Below are 20,768 nucleotides of genomic sequence, written 5' to 3' on the forward strand. Positions count from 1 at the left end.
CAAAAGCAAAGAAGTTTCCGGGATAAAATGAATGCTTCAAAGGTCAGCGGAGCAAGCGCGGGGGTCTGGGGAACATGGTTTGCGGGGACTTCTAAGTCAATTGGCAAAATAATTCTATTATGAAATCATTCTGCATCCCACTTCGAAATGTGGCGTCTGGGGTCTTAAATGCTAACAAGCAGCCATCTAAGATGCAGCAATTGGTCTCAACCCACCTGGAGCAAAGGAAAATGAAGAACACCAAGCCCACATGACAACTAAGAGCCCAAGAGACAGAAAGGGCCACATGAACCAGAGACCTACATCATCCTGAGACCAGAAGAACTAGTTGGTGCCCGGCCACAATCGATGACTGCCCTGACAGGGAGCTCAGCAGAGGACCCCTGAGGGAGCAGGAGATCAGTGGGATGCAGACCCCAAATTCTCATAACAAGACCAAACTTAATGGTCTGACTGAGACTGGAGGAATCCCGGCGGCCATGCTCCCCAGACCTTCAGCTGACACAGGACAGGAACCATCCCCGAAGACAACTCTTCAGAAATGAAAGGGACTGGTCAGCGGGTGGGAGAGAGATGCTGATGAAGAGTGAGCTAATTATATCAGGTGGACACTTGAGATTGTGTTGGCAACTCTTGCCTGGAGGGGGGATGGGAGGATAGAGAGAGAGGGAAGCCGGCAAAATTGTCAAGAAAGGAGAGACTGAAAGGGCTGACTCAAGACGGGGAGAGTAAGTGGGAGTAGGGAGTGAGATGTATGTAAACTTATATGTGACAGACTGATTGGATTTGTAAACGTTCACTTGAAGCTTAATAAAAGTTATTATAAAAAAAAAAAAAAAAAAAAAAAAAAAAAAAGTTATGAGTTAAGACGTGGAAGACATGTTGACCAAAAACTTGTTGCCATCGAGTCGATTTCGACTCCCAGCAGCCCTATAGGACAGAGTAGAACTGCCCCATAGGGTTTCCAAGGCTGTAATCTTTACAACAGCAGAGGAGCAGCTGGTGGGTTCAAACAGCCGACCTTTCAGTTGGCGGTCGAGCGCTTTAACTATTGAGCCACCAGGGCTGCTTACTTAAGTGACAGTATATGAAAATTTATATTTCCACCGGCAGTTTCTGTGCCTTTACTGCAGTGATAAAATCACTTTGTTCTCCAGTTTGGAGCCAAGGGAAGAATCAAGCCATTGTGTAGGTTACTTAACATTCCATGGGGCTTGCACCATTTGGCCAAAGAATGCTAAGGATTTGCAGCTGCTGCTCCCACGAAAGGTTTCTAACTGGGGCTGCGTCTGCTGTTTAACACACAGCTGTTGTTAATTTGAGCTAAAGCTTTTTAATTGCCTTTGTGTTGAGATTTATTAAATATCATGTTAGAGAAACAAAAGCTATAATAGTCATATTAGTAGGATGCTAAAGGAAGAAAATAATAAGAACAAAGCATTTTTACCTTGTAAGCCAAATCTGAAAGTATCCTTTCCACATGACCCACTTCTGGCCATCCCAGGAACAGAGCTTCCAGGTAAAGCCGTCCACAGAAGCCCTCCTGGCCTCTTCAGGAGCTCAGCAGCCCACTCTCCTTTGTCATTTATCTAGAAGCACTTCCCCTCAGTGGCCTTCTCTTGTGTCCACGCTTTCCATTTCTATTGTATCAGCAGACAGGAGTCATAGTGCTTGGAGCAAATGCAGCATGAGCTGGCAATTGGGTTCTCCTTCTAAGTGGCCTGCATTATTTTTGCAAGCCTCTGAAATTGCTGTTTTTCTATTAGATCTGGCCCATCCATGACAATACTCTGAGGGGTCTGAGCCCACTCCATTTGGCTCAGAGCAGCTGTCCCAATTAGCAGAAGATAGAAAACGTGGACTTTTCCTGGATTTTCTGCCACGGCAAAGAAGGGAAATGAGAGCCCTTCTCCTTCCTCTTCCATTTATGAAGTCGTGTGGCATAATCTGCTTTTAAATTAAGGTATATATATTAAGACACATATTTTTATATACAGTAAAACGCATAGAAGTTAAGCATCCATTTAAACGAGCTTTGACAAAATGCATACAACCATGTACCAGTACTAGCTGCCGTCGAGTCGATCCTGACTCATGGAGACACAGGTGTGTCATAGTAGAACTGTGCTCTGTAGGGTTTTCAGTGGCTGATTTTTCAGAAGTAGATCTCCAGGCCTTTCTTTCAAGGAGCCTCTGGGTGGACTCAAACCTCCAACCTTTCAGTTAGCAGTGGAGTGCATTAACCGTTTGTATCGCCTAGGGATTCCACACCCATGTAACTAACACCTAAATCAAGATATAGAATATTGCCATCATCCCTGAAAGTTCGTTCCCTCAGGTCTCTTTCCTATCAGGATCCCCACTGCCACCACCAGAAGCAACCATTGCTCCGATTTCCATCACTATAGTTTTGCCCTTTGTTGAACTTCATATAAATGGAATTATACAGTATGTATCCTAACTTCTTTTGCTCATCATATTGTTTTTGAGATTTATTCATGATAGTGTGTGTATCAGTAGCTCATTCCTTACTATTGGTAAGTAGTAATACATTGTATGGATACACCACACTTTCTTTTATCCGTTCTCCTGTTGATTAACATTTGGGTTGTTTCCAAATGGAGGCTATTATGAGTAAAGCTGCTATGAACATCTTTGTACAAGTCTTTTTTGAACATATTTTTTGTTTTTCTTGGGTAAATACCTAGGAATGAAATTTCTGAGTCATAGGGTGGGTGCCTGTTTAAGTTATTAGAAATTTTTGCTTTCCAAAGTGGTTGTACACTCTCACTAGCCACGTATGAGAGTTCCAGTTGCTCCAGTCTTCACTAAACTTGGTGTTGTGTCTTTTTAATTTGGTTATTCTAGTAAGTGTAGAATGGGATCTCATTGAGGTTTTAATTTGTATTTCCCTGATAATTAATAATGTTGAGCACCTTTTAATATGTTTATTAGCCATTTCTTTGTCATCTTTGGTGAAGTGTCTGCTCAAGTCTTTGCTGCTTTTTAATGATTGCTTATGTTTTACTATTTTTTTTTTATGTTTTACTATTGATTTGCAGAAATCGTTATGTTCTGCATACTGGTCCTTTATCATATACATCTATTGCAAATATTTTCTTCCAGTATGTGGCTTGTCTTCTTATTTTCCTAATATCTTGTGGTAAGAAGAAGTTGTAATTTTAATGAAGTCCAATTTGTCGGTTTTGTATTTTGTGATAACTGCTGGAAATTTCATTTTTAGGATTTTCAAAGTCTCTGTTCTCAGCCATTTCAAATGAGTGTTTTCTTGTGATTAAGCCTTCTCCTGGTGGCTGTTTCTAGGGAAACTCACTTAAAGGCCAGAAATATTCTTCAGGTATTTTTAGATGCAAAAGTGACTTTTCCCATTGTTAACAAAAATACGAATTGCTTTTTGGAGGATTTTTCTTTTCTTCAGAGGAGTCTGTACTAAGCAACTCCCAAGCATTTCTATACCTACCAATATGCCCTAGGGGAACTCCAGCTCTTGTGCACCAGCAGAAGCATACAGAAAAGTCTAGAGCAAATGTTTGTGAGCGCAAAAAACTGAAACCACCTAATGCGTGTCAGCAGAAGAATGGACAGATAAGCTGTGCTGTTTTCGTACAATGGAATACTACCTAACAGTGAAAAAACAAGAGTTTTGCTACATACATCCACATGGATGAATCACAAAAATACAATGATGTGAACATACAAGTCAAAGAAGACTACATAAGATTTATTCCATTACGTATGAAGTTCAAAAACAACAGAACTAAACAATATACTATCTAGGGATAAAAAATCCGTTGCCATTCGGTAAATTCCGACTTGATAAATAGATGAGTGATAAACTAGTAAGAAAAGCAAAGTAATAATTAATCCCAAATTTAGGATAGGAGTTTCCCTCTAGAGGTTAGGATAGAGGCACCACCAAGTTGAGGTCCAAAGGTATCTACCAAAAAACCAAAGCCATTGCCATCGAGTCATTCCAACTGATAGCGATCCTATAGGACAGAGTAGAACTGCCCCATAGAGTTTCCAAAGAGCTCCTGGTAGATTCGAACTGCCAACCTTTTGGTTACCAGCTGTAGCACTTAACCACTACACCACAGGGTTTCTGATATATCTATTGTGCTGACAATATTCTGTTTCATAAGTCAGGTAAGAGATATAAGGGGTTGCTTTTACTTTTAGTCTTCAAATTTTTACCCATATGTTTTGGGAACTCTTTTGTATGCATGATATATTTTAGGATTTAATTAGAAGAAAGGAAGGAAAGATTGGAGGGAGGGAGGGAAGAGGGAAGTCAAAAGAGGGGAAAGAAGACTGTACCTAAAGCTGTCCTTCAGGAGGAAAATTGCCAACTATCCCAAGAAAAGAATTTGAATATGAAGAGAGGCAAACCCAGAAAATTGCAGAGTAAGCCTTAAATCTTCACAACCATACTAAAACTTCGAAGATCGCTGAGTGGCAAATAACGGTTTGCAGTCAGCTAGTAACCAAAAGCTTGACAGTTTGAACCCACCCAGAGGCACCATGGAAGAAACAGGCCTAATGACAGCAAAGATTACACCCAAGAAACCCTATGGAGCAGTTCTCCTCTGTAACATATGAGGTCTACTGAGTCACAAATGAAGAACAAAATCAACAACATACTGAAACCTCATTCAAATTTTGCACTTTAATGTTAAATATTTGCTTTGAACAGGAAACTCTTGGTTCTTCAGGCATTATGTGCAAACACAGTGCTCAGTGCTGTGAGGCCCACAGAGAAGAGTCCAGGGCAGAATGTCTAGGAGAGGGAGATGGAGACCAAGGGTGAGACTGGCGGAGTGCACTAGCTGCTGTCTAAACCACTCACGCCAACAAAGCAGAGGGAAGAGGTTTTATTCCTGCCCAAAGGAGCTGGGAAAGCTTCATGAAGGGGGAAACATTTGAGTAAGGCCTAACGGATGAAGAGGATTTTTATAATTAGAAAAGAGAAGAGGGGAGGGAGGGCCTTCTGGGCCCAGGACCAGGAAGAGCAAAAGCACAGGGTCCTGGACAAGTATGCCTTGATTGAGGGATAGTATGGTTAGACATGACAGTGTTGGGTGGGAGGAGAAGAAATGGGGGAAAACAAGGTAGTAGAGGTAAAATAGAACTAGAGTCTGGATGTCAAAATGCCACTGTACAGAGTTTGGATTTTATTCTGTGGGGAATGGGAAGCCACTGAATGCTTTGAGCTGGGGAGTGACATGCTTTTCCAGCAAATCATCCTGCTAGCAAGTCTGTCAGAGCCTCACTCACTCCCCGTGCAGAGGTGGAGGGACTGCACACCCTAGGCAGAGATCAGGAGGCCCTGAACCGTCGCCCTGCAGGGGACAGAGAAGAGGGAATGCCTCGGACAGCCAGATTGGAATCCTAGGTTTGCCACTGTGATAGTTAATTTTATGCGTCAACTTGGCTAGGATGTGGTGCCCAGTTGTTTGGTGCAACACTAGTCTAGATGTTGTTATGAATATATTTACATGTGAATAGTATTTAAATCAGTTGAACTTAAGGTCAGCAGATTATTATCTATAATGTAAGTGGGCCTCATGCAATCAGCTGAAGACCTTAAGAGCAAAAACTGAAGTTTCCCACGGGAGAAGGAATTCTGTTTCAAGACTGTAAATAGTCAAGACTGTCTGAGTTTCCAGCCTGTCATCTGACCTAGGGATTTTGGACTTACCAGCCCATACAATCATGTGAGCCAATGCATATATATATATATACATATATATATATGTATATATATATACATATATATATATATACATATATATATATATATATGAATTGGTTCTGTTTCTCTAGAGAACCCCAAAACAGCCACTTACTAGCTATGCAGTCTAAGTCAATTGAATTAACAATAATAACAGTGCCTACCTCTTAAATTTATTTTAAATTAATACCCATAAATGCTTAGAATAGTGATCGGAACAGTAAGCACTTAGCGAAGGTTAGCAATTATTATTTTCAAATGTAAAATCAGTGAGACTTAGCAACTGGTTGAACTTGGGAACCAAGGGGAAATAATTAAAGATGTTCCTCAAAGGAATGTGGCAAATACTCAGAATTGTTAACGGTAGCTAGAAAACAACAGAAAACCCCTTAGAAGCAAGGATGGCAAGACTTCCTCTGACGTACTTTGGACATGCAATCAGGAAGGATCAGTCCCTGGAGAAGGACATCATGCTTGGTAAAGCAGAGGGTCAGTGAAAAAGAGGAAAACCCTCAATGAGATGGATTGACACAGTGGCTGCAACAATGGGCTCAAGCATAAACAACAATTGTGAGGATGGCTCAGGACCAGGCAGTTTTTTGTTCTGTTGTACATAAGGTCACTGTGAGTAGGAACTGACTGGGTGGTACCTAACAACAGAACACAATAAGGAAAAATTGAGGAATAGTCTACAAAAATAGCCAACCTATAGTCTTCAAAAGTGTCGAGGAAACACTAACTGTTCCATACTGAATGATACCAGAAGAGCATGACAACCAAAGGCAATGTGTCATTTTGAACTTGCTTCATTGGCCTCAGAGGATGTTATTGTGACAATTCAACTGAAATTTGAATGGATGTGGTTATATAGAAGAATGCGTTTGCTTCTTTGTAGAAAATAACACTGAAGTGCCCTGGGGTGATGAAACATCAGATCAGCAACTTCTAAAATGTTCAGAAAGTTTTTAGTGATGTACTTACAACTCTTCTGTAAGTTTGCAATTGTTTCAGAATGAAACCATTTATTTTAAAAAGTAACCACTGGGAGGGGCGGGGCCAAGACGGCAAAGTAGTCAAAGGCTTCCAGTGAACCCTCTTACAACAAAGACCAGAAAAACAAGTGAAAAGATTACATTTATGACAAGCAAGAAGCCCTGAACATCAAAGGCAAAGTTAGAAAACGGACTGAGTGGCAGGGGTAGGGAGAGATGGTTTAGAAGCGGAGAGGAGTTGCCAGTCCAGAATCACTGGGATCCCTCAGGCATCATTCCCGGGAGCAGCTATGGTGGGCTGGTGGTAGTGTTTGGCCACACTTTTCTCAGGAAGAAACATCCAGCCGCACAGCCTACTCATACTTCCAGAACCAGAGAACGGTGCTCTCGGCAAAAGCTAAGTACTTGCGTATATTTTACTGTGCCGCCTGCCCTGAAGCCAGCTTCAGTGGCTGTCAATTTCCCTGGGCCTGAGATAGGTCCTGTTGCGCAACCTGAGCCATTCTCCTGGCCTTGGAGAAGGAATAAATTCACAACTGGGAAAAAGATAATCAGCCAGCTCCACTAACCTGGGGAGCTCAGGACAGAAGCGGCTCCTGTCCAGGCATAAATCGTCCATGGACTTTGAATACCTTTCCCCTCTGGATGGATCTGTGTGGGCCTATTTCAGGAGAATAGGCCCTTGCTGGCAGACTACAACTGTTTCAGCTGTGCGGTGGAGAGGTGGGTGTTTGATGTTTGACACAGCTTTACCTGTTAAACAGGGTCCTCACCTACCCACATCAGGGGCCTAAGGACTGGTGGCTCCATTCAGGTCACCCAGCCACCCACAACAGGGGTCCAAGGATAACTGATACCTCTGAGTCCTTACAACCAAATGCATTGGGTGGCCAAGATCCGTCTGCAGAACCCACCCACCTGTGTGCTCTAGGGAACAGGGACACGCTTTCCTCAAAAAACTTGGGGTACGGTTGTCAGCCCCTGCCTTGAATGGATAAATAAATTATGGTATATTCATACAATGGAATACTACACATTGATAAAGAACAATGATGAATCCGTGCAACATTTCATAACATGAAGGAATCTGGAAGGCATATGCTGGGTGAAATTAGTCAGTTGCAAAAGGACAAATATTGTGTGAGACCACTGTTATAAGAACTCGAAAAATAGTTTAAACAGAGAAGAAAATATTCTTTGATGGTTATGGGAGCAGGGAGGCAGGGAAGAAGAGGGCTTTTCACTAATTAGACAGTAAATAAGAACTATTTTAGGTGAAGGGAAAGATAACACACAATACAGGAGAGGTCAGCACAGCTGGACTAAACCAAAAGCAAAGAAGTTTCCTGAATAAACTGAACTCTTCGAAGGCCAGCATAGCAGGGGCAGGGGCTTGGGGACCATGGTTTTAGGGGACATCTATGTCAATTGGCATAATAAAATCTATTAAGAAAACATTTTGCATCCCACTTTGGAGAATGGCATCTGGGGTCTTAAACGCTATCAAGCAGCCATCTAAGATGCATCAATTGATCTCAAACCATCTGGAGCAAGGGAGAATGAAGAACACCAAAGACACAAGGTAATTATGAGCCCAAGAAACAGAAAGGGCCACATAAACCAGAGACTACATCAGCCTGAGACCAGAAGAACTAGATGGTGCCTGGCTACAACTGATGACACCCCTGACAGGGAACACAACAGCGAACCCCTGAGGGAGCAGGAGAGCAGTGGGATGCAGACCCCAAATTCTTGTAAAAAGACCAGACTTAATGGTCTGACTGAGACTAGAAGGACCCTAGAGGTCATGGTCCCCAGACCTTCTGTTAGCACAAGACAGGAACCATTCCCAAAGCCAACTGTTCAGACAGGGATTGGACTGGACTATGGGAGAGAAAATGATACTGGTGAAGAGTGAGCTCCTTAGATCAAGTAGACACATGAGACTGTGTGGGCAGCTCCTGTCTGGAGAAGAGATGAAAGGGTAGAGGGGGGCAGAAGCTGGCCAAATGGACATGAAAATAGAGAGTAGAGGGAAGGAATGTGCTGTCTTATTAGAGGGAGAGCAACTAAGAGTATATAACAAGGTGTATATAAGTTTTTGTATGAGAGACTGACTTGGTTTGTCAACTTTCACTTAAAGTACAATAAAATTTTTTTATAAAAAAAACCACAAAAAATAAGTAAATAGACAAACAAATATATAACTGGGTAATCTTGGAAAAAAAAATTGCTAGTATTTGTAGAGCACTCTATGTATCAGGTACTGTGGTCTGTGCTTTGCACATGACCTGGATGAGTGAATTCAGTTCCCTCTGACTTGCATCCCTATGAAGGTGGAGTCCTATGCCCCTCCTCTTGCCCCATAGGAGCCTGGACTCCTCCCACTACACCACCATGTAGTAACAACCTGCTGTTTTTCTGTAACACCCACACCCCGCCCCCCATAGACAGTACACTCTTTGAAACCAAGGACTCTATCTCATTCTCCTTTATATCCATAGCTTTCAGCACAGCTCCTTGTATACAGCAAGTAATCAATATGTGCTTGGTAAGTGAAGCAATGAGGTGTGCTCACCACAGTGAGTAGTCAAAAATAAGGCACCAGGTTTGGGATGCGTGACTGATAACATGACTTCTTTTCAAGGTGGCCCTGGCTCTGGCAAAGGCACGCAGTGTGCAAAGCTGGTGGAAAAATATGGATTTACACATCTCTCAACTGGTGAGCTTCTGCGTAATGAGCTATCATCAGAATCTGAAAGAAGCAAATTGATCAGAGACATCATGGAACGAGGAGAACTGGTACCCACGGTAAGCAACATGACCTGCCCTACACAGCTGCCTTCCCTGGCTGGGGAGATATTTTGGTGTTTTTTTTTTTTTTTTTTGTAATTAGTTTAAGTTGTTGGAACAAGGAAACCCAAAGGCTCAATAACTATGCTTCATTTCTCTCTTATTTAAAAATCCAGAGGCAGGCAGGAGGTCCGAAGCAAATAGTACCTCTACCCTACTGCCCAGGTTCCTCTATCTTGCTCTCTGCTGACCTCTCAAGTGTTACCCTCACCAAAATGGTGGAAGCTGACTCACCGCCACTACGTCCACATTCCAGCCTCAGGAAGGGGAAAGGAGAGAGGAAATGGACATCACACGATTTCTCTTTAAGGAAGTGACCCAGAAATTACACACATCACTTTTACTTGCATTCCACATTTGGCCACACCTAACTGCAAGGGGAGCTGGGAAATACAGTCTCTCTCTGAGCAGCTAGGTGCCCTGTTAAAACGTGGGGAGTGAGGGCAGAGGCGTGACTGAAGTATGGCAGGTAGGGCGCCACTTGAGGAGGGGCACTAACGAGCAGTTTCTATTGGCCATTGCCTCTTCCATCCCCCGCTGTGAGAGATCATTCAGCAATTTAAAACTAATTGCCATAGGCGCTGTTTTCTGTAGATAGGCCCCTGTGTGAGGGGGTGTGCTGTTAATAAATGGAGAAGAAATGGATAATGGGGAACAACTAACAGGTGGAGGGGGGATTTCAGCTTCCCCAAAACTTCTTATACGTGCTCTTTGATAACCGCTTTTAACAAGGCACCACACTCTTGGTTTTATTTAGAAATAACCCTTGAACAATTCCAAATAACCTTGAGATAAGTCCTTTCTTAGGAACATGTTTATCACTAAGAGACAGGGAACAACATGAAAGAGCTCTGGAATCTGAAGGTGGGAGGAAGTTGGGGAAAGTTCCAATAGAGATCAAATGGGGGCATCAGATACAAAAATGGCCTATTTCACAGTTTTCTGCAGAATGGGCCCCAATGTTAGAGTTAAAAGTCTTCAAAGAAGAGGTGAGTGTGGTACAGCAGAGCTTGGAATTGAAAACCCCCAGAAAATAGAAAATTATAATATTCGTATCTACTTCTGGGAAGCGTGAGAGCATTATCTTGAAATTTGGTATCTTCCTTAAATAGGTAAATAAAGAGTATCACTTCTGTATACCTTCTTTCTTTTACCAAGGCACCATCCATCTCTGAGAAGCTGATGTCATTAGTACCAAAAATTATTTATGATGTTCCTGTCTTACTTATCTAGTGCTACTGTAGCAGAAATATCACAAGTGGATGACTGTAACAAACAAATTTATTCTCTCACAGTTTAGGAGGCTAGAAGTCCAAATTCAGGGTGCCAGCTCTAGAGGAAGGCTTTCTTTCTCTGTTGGCTCTGGGGGAAGGTCCTTATCGTCAATCTTCCCCTGGTCTAGGAGCTTCTCAGCACAGGGACCCCAAGTCCAAAGGATGCACTATTCTCCTGGCTCTTGTTTCTTAGGGTGTGAGGTCCCTATATCTCTCTTCTCGATTCTTTCTTTTATATCTTGAAATAGATTAAGACACAACCTAATCTTGTATACTGAGTCCTGTCTCGTTAACATAACTACCGCTAATCCCACCTCATTAACATCACAGAGGTAGGATTTACAACATATAGGAAAATCACATCAGATGACAAAATAGTGGACAGTCACACAATACTGGGAATCATAGCCTAGCCAAGTTGACACACATTTTAGGGGGAGACAGTTCAATCCATAACAGTCCCTACCACACTAGGTCCCATGCTGAGCTCTGTGATAAGGGCCTGCTATCCAGTGGAGCTTCTGGCTTCCTCCTGAACCAGCTGCAGCCTATTCCTCCACCAGAAAGCCAGAATAGTCCTCATAAAAGAAGAACAAACCACTGTGCTTGCCTTCTTATCTGGCCTACCTCCTCCCCCTACATGCTACCCTTCTCACAGCAGCCAGAGCAATTCCTTTAAAACGTTTATCAAATTGTGTTATCGTCTTCCCTAGAATGTTCCAGTGGCTCCCCACCACACTTAGAATGAAATTCAGAGTCCTTCCCAAGGCCACAGAGTCCCTGGGTAGTATAAAGTTTTCACATGCTTGGCTGCTGAAACACCCAAATGTACCTCAGAAGAAACACCTGGTGATCTACTTCCAAAAAATCAGCCATTGAAAATCCTGTGGAGGACAGTTCTAGTCCGGCACACATGGGATCACCATGAGCTGGAACTGACTCAACAGAACCTGTTTTGAATGTTTTTGTTTTGTTTTGTCCCATGGCCTACAAGGCCCCACATGCTGTGGCCTCTGACTCCTCCTCCAATTTCCTATCCCTCTCAATTTGCTCACTCCTACCCAGCTACTGGCCTCTTTGTTCCACCCACAGGCCAGGCTGTTCCTGCCTCAGGACCCTTGCACTTGCTATTTCCTCAGCCTGGAGTGCTCTTCTTTCAGATAGTCACATAGCTTGCTCCTTTACTTGTTCAAATTTCTGTTTTAATGTCATGATTTATCAAAAGATGCTCTCCCTGACCCCCGTGTCTAAAATAGCATCTCCACCACTCTGTGTCTCTTTGCCCTGCTGTGATTTTGTGCACAGCGGTTATCTCTAGCTGACTTTTCATGGTATATTTATCTACTATCTATCTTCCTCCCTAGAACATAAACTTCATGAGGAGTTAATTAATGATTATCTTGGGATAGATTCATACCACCCTTGTGATGGGATGGCTGCATCCCCCAACCCCCTGCCAAAGGCCAGGGAATGCCAGGGAGCCAGGGAGCAGAGGAAGCCCCCCCATTTTGGCAGCTGGTTGCATTTTTCCTATGCCCGTTCTCAAGCTTCCATGTATCTCTCCTCATTCATTTTCCACAAGCCCTTGTTAAATCAAAATTTTTAACAGAGAAAACAATGTGGCTAGAAGATAATTCTACTTCATATCCACTGAAAGTCTTCTCAACTCAGCATATGTCAAATATTATAAAATGTTAATGGGGAAAGATTAACAGTGAAATACATTTTTATACCATGATTTGTCTAGTTTTAAAACTACCATTTTGCCTAACTCATGGATAGCTACACATGAAATATGGCTACCATATGTCATCCAATCTAAGATGCCATCTATTTTTAAGACACTTCAGTAAAATATAACCGGTAAGAAAAAACACTAACAGTTAAACTATGTCCCAGCACTGATTATAAGCTACCAACCAATTTCATGGACGTTAAAATGGGGAAGAAAAAAAGTGGGACTTAGAATTGATGAAATATAGTTTAGTGCTCTGTGTTACTAATCTTATCTGAACCTTTTCCCCTCCATAACAAGGGGATTGAAGGAGACCTGTGGTTAAGCGGTTAGCTGTTAACCAAAAGATCGGCAGTTTAAATCCGCCAGCCACTCCTTGGAAACCCTATGGAGCAGTTCTGCTTTGTCCTGTAGGGTCACTATGAGTCGGAATCAACTTGACAGCAGCAAGTTTGTTTTTTAGTATATTTTTGTGGTGATTCTGGAGCTTCCAAGTGGTCTAAACAGTAAAGGCTTTCGGCTGCTTACCAAAACTTTGGAGGTTTGAGTCCACCCAGAGGTACCTTGGAAGAAAGGCTTGGCAATTTACTTCCTAAAAATCAGCCACTGAAAACCTATGGGGCACAGTTGTGCTCTGAAATACATGGGATCACCATGAGTCAGTCCCTTCCACGGGAGCTGGGGTTGGGGTGCGTGTGTGGTGATGCTACTATTGTTCTGTGGAAGTGCCCTGCTCCTGACCACCCACTTTCCCTCTGCTCCAGGGCCTCGTCCTCGCGCTCCTGAAGGAAGCCATGGCAGCCAGCCTCGGTGACACCAAGGGCTTCCTGATTGATGGCTATCCCCGGGAAGTGAAACAAGGGGAAGAGTTCAGACGCAGGGTGAGCTGTTTTCTCATCCAGGAGAAAAACAGGGAACATCATTGAGGTTAGGGGACTATGTTCAACATCTACCCCTTTTCCGGCTACATTAATCAAAATTTTCAGTTACAAATGGCAAAGAAGGGGCGGGGGGAGGGAGCTGGCTCCAGGAATAAAAAAGTCCAGGGATGGTCGAGACTTGGCTAGATCCAGACGTTCAAATATGTTCCTCAATCATCTGGCTTTCTCCATCTCTTAGATTTTATTTCCTTTGTGATGGCCCCATTTTCTTCCTGTTCCAGACTTATATGTTCTACCATTTCAGTGGCCTCACAGAAAAGAGTGTTTCTGTTTCCCAGAGGGTTCAGCAAAAGACCCAGAGTTGTGTTTTACTGTCCAGATTAGGGCACGCCTCCATCACTAGAGCAGTCACGGTGGCCAAGGAGAAAATGGGATGGGATGTGCTGACTGGTCCCTGCTGGAGTGCCAGTGGGGAGAAGGAAGGGCACCACACATGAACCACACACACTGAGAAAGGGGAGGGGAAATTCCCCGAAGGGAAAAAAAATACGATGCTCTTACAGGAAGACCAGGGAATGGATGTTGGATAGGCAGAATCAACAAATATGTCCCACCCCATCCTTCCTCTCCCACAACCTCCCTGATCCCCACCCTCTCCTAACGAAGAGTAATTCCAGACCCTCTCCTAACGAAGAGTGATCCCAGAGAGCTCAGGGCTACTTCCAGGGGAGGAGCAGTGAGTCATAACCTCATAACCGTCATTTATTGAACCTACTCTGGGCTAGGTACTGTGCTATAAATTTTACATACATTATGGCTAATCTTACAAAATCCAAGAAAGAGGGGCACGAATGTCTCCATTTGTTAAACCAAAATTCCAGAACATGAAAAGAATTAATATTTATATCAATATCTCTTTAGACTAGTTTACAAAACACTTTTTTTTTTTAAGGTAGTCAATTTTATTCAGACTGAGCAAAGTAATAGCTTATCCAAAACATATTACCAATGATGCAGATATCTATCATCTAGATTCTGGAAACTAGCTATACAAAATTATAGTGATATATGTGAGCGAAGAGAGGTATTTTTTTAACTGTAAGTGGAAATGTAGGTGCTTAAAAGTGAAAACTTTCCCCCATAAATGCAAGCAACAAAATTATGACATTGGCCATATCTAGAAACCTCAGCATCTAGTTACTTGAATTTTAATCTTTGTAATCTGAGGAGAAGAAGCCTTATAGAGACACTTAAGGGGATAAGATGACACGGGAGATCTCAGGAAGAAAGGGAGATTCTGAGTGTGAAGTACAAGGGATATATTCTGTGATAATTTTCTGGACCATTGAGTTAAAAGTTCTTTCTGAAAACTTGGAGATGAACTAAAATATCCTTACACTGTGATAACTTGGAGACATTTTGAATTGATCTTTTGTGTGTTTCAGTTCCTGTGGTTCTTTGTGCTTATTTAGCTGTGTTTCTTCTTAGAGAAGGGAACAAAGAACAAATACTTCCATTAAATCCCTGATCCAGTTAAGCATGTGATGAACAGCATGGTTTTACATCAAACCTCCCTCTGAAAACTCATTTGCTTGACTCACTGCTGTTTTAACTTGAGCTACATGTTTTGCATAAACAGATTTGCTGAAATGGCTGAGCAAGAGCCTTTTTTTTTTTTTTCTTTTTTAATTGTGCTTTAGGTGAAAGCTTACAGCTCAAGTTAATTTCTCATTCAAAAATTTATACACATATTGTTTTGTGACATTAGTTGCAATCCCCACAATGTGACAGCACGCTCCCCCTTTCCACCCCAGTTTGCCTGTGTCCGTTTTTGGACAGGAGTTTCCCAGTTGGTCTCATATATTTGATTGAGCTAAGAAGCATGTTCCTCGTGTGTGTTATTTATTGTTTATAGCCTGTCTAATCTTTGTCTGAAACAAAACACTTTCATATGCATTCTCACTTGATTTTTCTAATACCCTTTGAGATACCTTTTTTTAATACCCTTTGAGTGTTTTTTTAATACTCTTTGAGATAGATTGTTGTTGTTAGGTGCTGTATAGCCGATTCTGACTCAAAATGACCCCACAGGACAGAGTAGAACTGCCCCTATGGGAGCAGATCCCGAGGTCTTTTCTCCTGAGGAGAGGCTGATGGGTTTAAATCACTGGCCTTTTGGTTAGCAGCCAAGCACTTCCTTATATTAAAGGTGATGGATTAAGCCCAGAGAAGTTAAAGGACTTTCCCACAGCCACACAGCTGATCAATGGCAAAGGTAGGACTAATATCTAGATCTGTCTGACTTAATAATCCATTCCATTTCTGTCCTTCTGCAAATGCTGGTAGGACTAAGACTGTGGGGACCCATCTCCATCCATCTCTAACATTGGTTAAGGTGAATTACACTTATGTTCAGTTTGACCTTCTGAGCTACTGTTTTTTCCCTAGATAGTATCTGGAGGCATTGGTGGCTCAATGATAGAATGCTCGCCTTCCATGTGGGAGACCCAAGTTCCATTCTAGACCAATGTACCTCTTGTGTAGCCACCACCTGACTGTCAGTGGAGGCCTTCGTGTTGCTATGATGCTGAACAGGTTTTAGCAAGACTTCCAAAATGAGACAAACTAGGAAGAAAAGCCTCCCGATCTACTTGCAAAAATCAGCTAATGAAAACCCCATGTATCACAACAGTCCAATGTGCAACCAATAACGGGGATGGTATCAGCATTTTCTTCCGTTATGCATGGGGTCCCTATGAGTCAAGGTCAACTCAATGGTAGCCAACAACAGCAACAAGATGTATCTAAATGGTTAAAGGACACAACTACTCCTTTTTCGCTACATGTCCTATTTGCAATCAGAGTCAAAGAAAAACTCTCCCTGCCATGTTTAAGCAAAGCAGTCTATTAGGCAAGGATGAGCCCTGCCCTCCCCTGGTTGCCCCTGGACCTTTGTGGCTCTGTTCAGTGCTTCCATCATAAAGGGATAGGGGGCAGAGAGAAGGAGAGAAGTGGATTTGTGTGGTTTGTGACAGTAGTAGGTTCCAGGAGATTCTCTTCAACGCTCCTCCAGAGCTGACTTGGTGGGAAGCATTCACTCGCCAGAATTCTAATGAGCTTCTTCCCACAAAACAAACCACTTTTAAGAGTGACAGATCTCAATATAAATCAACTTTTTTTTTTTTTTTGCAAAATAGAATTGGGCTGATTGTTTTGTTTTTGTTTGTACCAATCTTTTAGCCGTGTCCTGGAGCCCCGGTATCATAGTGGTTAAGAGCTCAGCTGCTAACCAAATAGTCAGCAGTTCGAATCCCCCAGCTGCTCCTTGGAAACCCTGAGGGGCAGTTCTACTCTGTCCAGTAGGGTTGCTATGAGTCAGAATTGCCTCGACGGCAATGGGTTTGGTTTGGCTAGCAGCGTCCAGGCTGTGGATAAGGCCCCTGGGTATACACTGAGTAAGGGAGGAATAGGGGCATCTCTCTTACACCCCCTCAGAATCCATGCATGTGCTAGGCTGGGGGCCTATGAAGCACAAAGATGAGTAAGATGTGGTCCAGTCCCTGAGGAGCTCCCTGCCTGGTGGGGACAGGCAGTTGTGTAAACATGCTATTAAAATACAATGGGAGAATTGTCCGCTGCAGGTACAAAAACATATGCTGGATTCAGGCTTCAGGGCAGCTAGCACCCTACCTGAGGATTTCACAGTTACCTTGCAAGTGTGAACTTAAGATAAGAAGAGCCCTGGGAGAGTCAAGGGCAGGTCTGACTTTCAAAGGATGTAACTAACTTTTTAAGTACTAGAACTTCCAAGGTGCTCATTAAGTCTTTGTTAAACAAAAGAATAACTGAGTTTTAGAAGACCATGCACTTGCTTGCAAATGCTAAGAAATTTTTTTTGAAAATCCTTTTTTTAAAATGCCCTCGGAGGTGATAGAATTTTCTTTTGAAACCCCCAAATGGTTGAGAATCTTTTGTATACAATTGTGGTAAGTAAGATATATAGTAAAGATAGACATCTTTTTTGGGGGGGGGTGGTTCAAATACTAGGTTAAAAACCTGATAATCCTTATTGTCTTTTGGGGCCTTTTTAAACTGGATCTGAAGGCAAATCCTAGAACTTAGGCTTATGGGGGTCAGACTGTTTTGAGCAGTAACACTATTGGAATCCATGCAGAGCCCCCCAAGGTAACATCTTTAAAGGACATCACTCATGCGAGGTCAAAAAACTTGGATTTTCACCCCTGCCACGTATTAGTGTGACCTCAGTTTTCTCCTCTGTGGAATTTGGGTAATGATACCTGTCAAACCCTATTTAGAGGATTTTGTGGGTATCAAATTATATAACGTACATAAATGTGTTTCATAAGCTGTGAAAGGCTATAAAATATGATCTAGTTTTAAAGTCACTTGTTTTTTAGTAGCACTTTATCCAAACCTCTGAAATCCTTGCTCCATCACCCCTTACTCTTTCCTTGTAACTAGTTAGGGTGAGCTAAGGGCTTTATATGACTAATTGCTCTGTCCTAGGCTTCTAGGTAAATATGAGTTCAAATCATCCATATGGCATTATGCTGAGTGAAGTAAGTCAGTCACAAAAGGACAAATACTGTATGAGACCACTGTTATAAAAACTCATAAAAAAGGTTTACATTCAGAAAGAAACAACCTTAGATGGTTATGAGGGAGGAGACGGGTGGGAAAGGAAACACACTATACAATAGGTAAGTGGTAACTTTGGTGAAGGGTAATACAGTACACAATACTGTACACAATACTGGGAAAGTCAGCACAACTTGACCAAGACAAGGTCCAGGAAGCTCATAGGCACATCCAAACTCCCTGAGGGACTGAATTACTGGGCTGAGAGCTGGGGACCATGGTCTTGGGGAACATCTAGCTCAATTGGCATAACATAGTTTATAAAGAAAATGTTCTACATCCTACTTTGGTGAGTAGCATCTGGGGTCTCAAACGCTTGTGAGCAGCCATCTGGTCCCATCCCATCTGGAGCAAAGGAGAATGAAGAAAACCAGAGACACAAGGGAAAGATTGTCCAAAAGAACCACAACTACCACAGCCCCCATCAGACTCAGTTCAGCACAACTAGATGGTTCCCAGCTACCACCACTGACTGCTCTGACGGGGATCACAATAGAGGGTCCCAGATGGAGCTGGAGAAGAATGTAGAACAAACTTCTAACTCACAAAAAAGGACCAGACTTATTGGTCTGATAGAGACTAGAGAAACCCTGAGAGTATGGCCCCTGGACATCCTTTTAACTCAGTACTGAAGTCACTCCTCGTGTTCACTCTTCAACCAAAGATTAGACAGGCTCATAAAACAAAATGAGACTGAATAGGCACACCAGCCCTGGGGCAAGGATGAGAAGACAGGAGGAGACAGGAAAGCTGGTAATGGGGACCCACGGTCAAGAAGGGGAGCGTGTTGACATGTTGTGGGGTTGGCAACCAATGTGACAAAACAATATATGTACTAATTGTTTTTTTTAATGAGAAACTAATTTGCCCTGTAAACTTTCATCTAGAGGACAATTATAAAAGAAAGAAAGAAAGAAATAATAAAGCTTATTGCAGAGAAAAAAACATCCATATGATCTTCCTCAACATAAAACTTCCTGTCTCTTTGAGGCTTCCATTCAGACAGGTTTTAGAATGAGGCAGAGAAGAAGCCTAACTAGAATTAGAAGAGAAAAAGAGTCATTGACATGTGGCTAGGCAGTTTTGACCAATGCTAAAATTCATGATGCCATAGGTTTTTATATAAAAAATACGCAAATGTCCCATTTCATTACTAAACCAACAACCGTCAAGTGATATCTTTAAATATCTACAAATACAGTCTTTTACATACTGCTGGAAGAAGCTTTTAGAGAAAATGACACTGATTTGTCCCTGGGTATATTAATTTCAAAGGAGCCCTGGTGGCACCGTGGTTAAGCGCTTGGCTGCTAAGCGGTTGGCAGTTTGAGGAGAAAGATGTAGCAGCCTGCTTCCGTAAAAATTTACAGCCTTGGAAATCCTATGGGGCAGTTCTACTCTGTCCTACAGGGTCACTTTAAGTTGGGACTGACTTGACAGCAGTGGGTTTGTTTGGTGGAGTAATTTCAGAAGATTGTAATATTGATTAGGCAAGTGTACAAGAGAACACATCCAACCCTCCAAAATGAGCACCTGCTTTAATCCTGACCAGAAGAACAACAATGCTACAAACAGAATGAGCTGCTAAGGACTTTTATATGCCTTGCAGGGACTCAATTTGCACAGTCTCTTCCAAGTACAGGCAACAAGTTAATTTGAAATTTGGCAAAGACACAGAGAGACATCTGATTTTCCCCAGAGACTCAGAGTAGTCAACTGGTCGAGTGTTAATTGTACCTGCATCAGGCCTGCAACTGTGCTTGAAAGCCGTGCAGACCTGTGAATGGTTTTAACCAGCCTACAGAGGGCCTCACCCTCCTTTCTGGCGCATGGGACACCTATTGACTGGAAAACCCAGCTCAGTCAGTTAAGCTGACTCTTTTGCATACCTATAGCTGAGTTCTCAGAGACTCAAAGTCCTTCGATGATTTTCTTGGTTCTTGCTACCGTATACATGACGTTACTAACGTCCCTAGCATTAGAGGTAAGTCTATGTGTGGTTTCTTTATTGCCTTCCTATCTTCCATTCCAACGCTATTTTTTTCTTCCCATTGAATTTACAAGCTGTGTCTTCAATAAAATTTTTATCCATTATGGCATATTGGAGAAGGGAAGGTATCAGCGCAGGGTGTGTGTATGTGAGAGAGAGAGAGACGAGAGGCAGAAAGAAGATGAGGAAAGAGTTGGGTTTTCTAATCACCATCCCCATCCCCAACCCAGCTGAGAACCCCTGATGTTAAAAGACCTATATTCAGAGCCTGGCTTTGCAACAAACTGGCTGGTAGGCAAGTCATTTAGCTTTGCATGTCTCAGTTTCCTCTTCTAGAAGATGCAGATTAAAAATACCTACCTCAATACCTGCTGGGAAGACTAGATACAATCCCTGAAAAGTACCATACACATTTATAAGCCTGCATGTGGTATTCAATAAATTGTTACATTTTTTAAAGAAATTTTTTCCTATGTTTTTCCTGATTATAAAAATTAAAATATACACATATGAAACAATACTGAAAAGCATAAGACAACACCTATCAACATTTCAATATATAATCTTCCAGCCTTTGTTCTACTTGTTTTTATATAGTTAAAATCATACAGAATATAATGTTAGCTGTTATT

The 20,768-nt window shown here is 42.3% G+C and overlaps 1 protein-coding gene across 3 annotated transcripts in view; it reads left to right on the top strand.

The window, feature by feature from the left end:
- AK5 (adenylate kinase 5) overlaps window positions 1-20,768 on the top strand; it is a 401,842-nt gene that overhangs the window by 349,809 nt on the left and 31,265 nt on the right. For all 3 annotated transcript variants that reach the window (XM_049875613.1, XM_049875612.1, XM_049875611.1), the window contains 2 exons: window positions 9,392-9,555; window positions 13,371-13,487. In XM_049875613.1, coding sequence (XP_049731570.1) covers window positions 9,392-9,555; window positions 13,371-13,487 — 281 coding nt within the window. The remainder of the gene's footprint in view (window positions 1-9,391; window positions 9,556-13,370; window positions 13,488-20,768) is intronic.

This window comes from Elephas maximus, chromosome 3 (assembly GCF_024166365.1).
Source record: "Elephas maximus indicus isolate mEleMax1 chromosome 3, mEleMax1 primary haplotype, whole genome shotgun sequence".
Lineage (NCBI taxonomy): Eukaryota > Metazoa > Chordata > Mammalia > Proboscidea > Elephantidae > Elephas > Elephas maximus.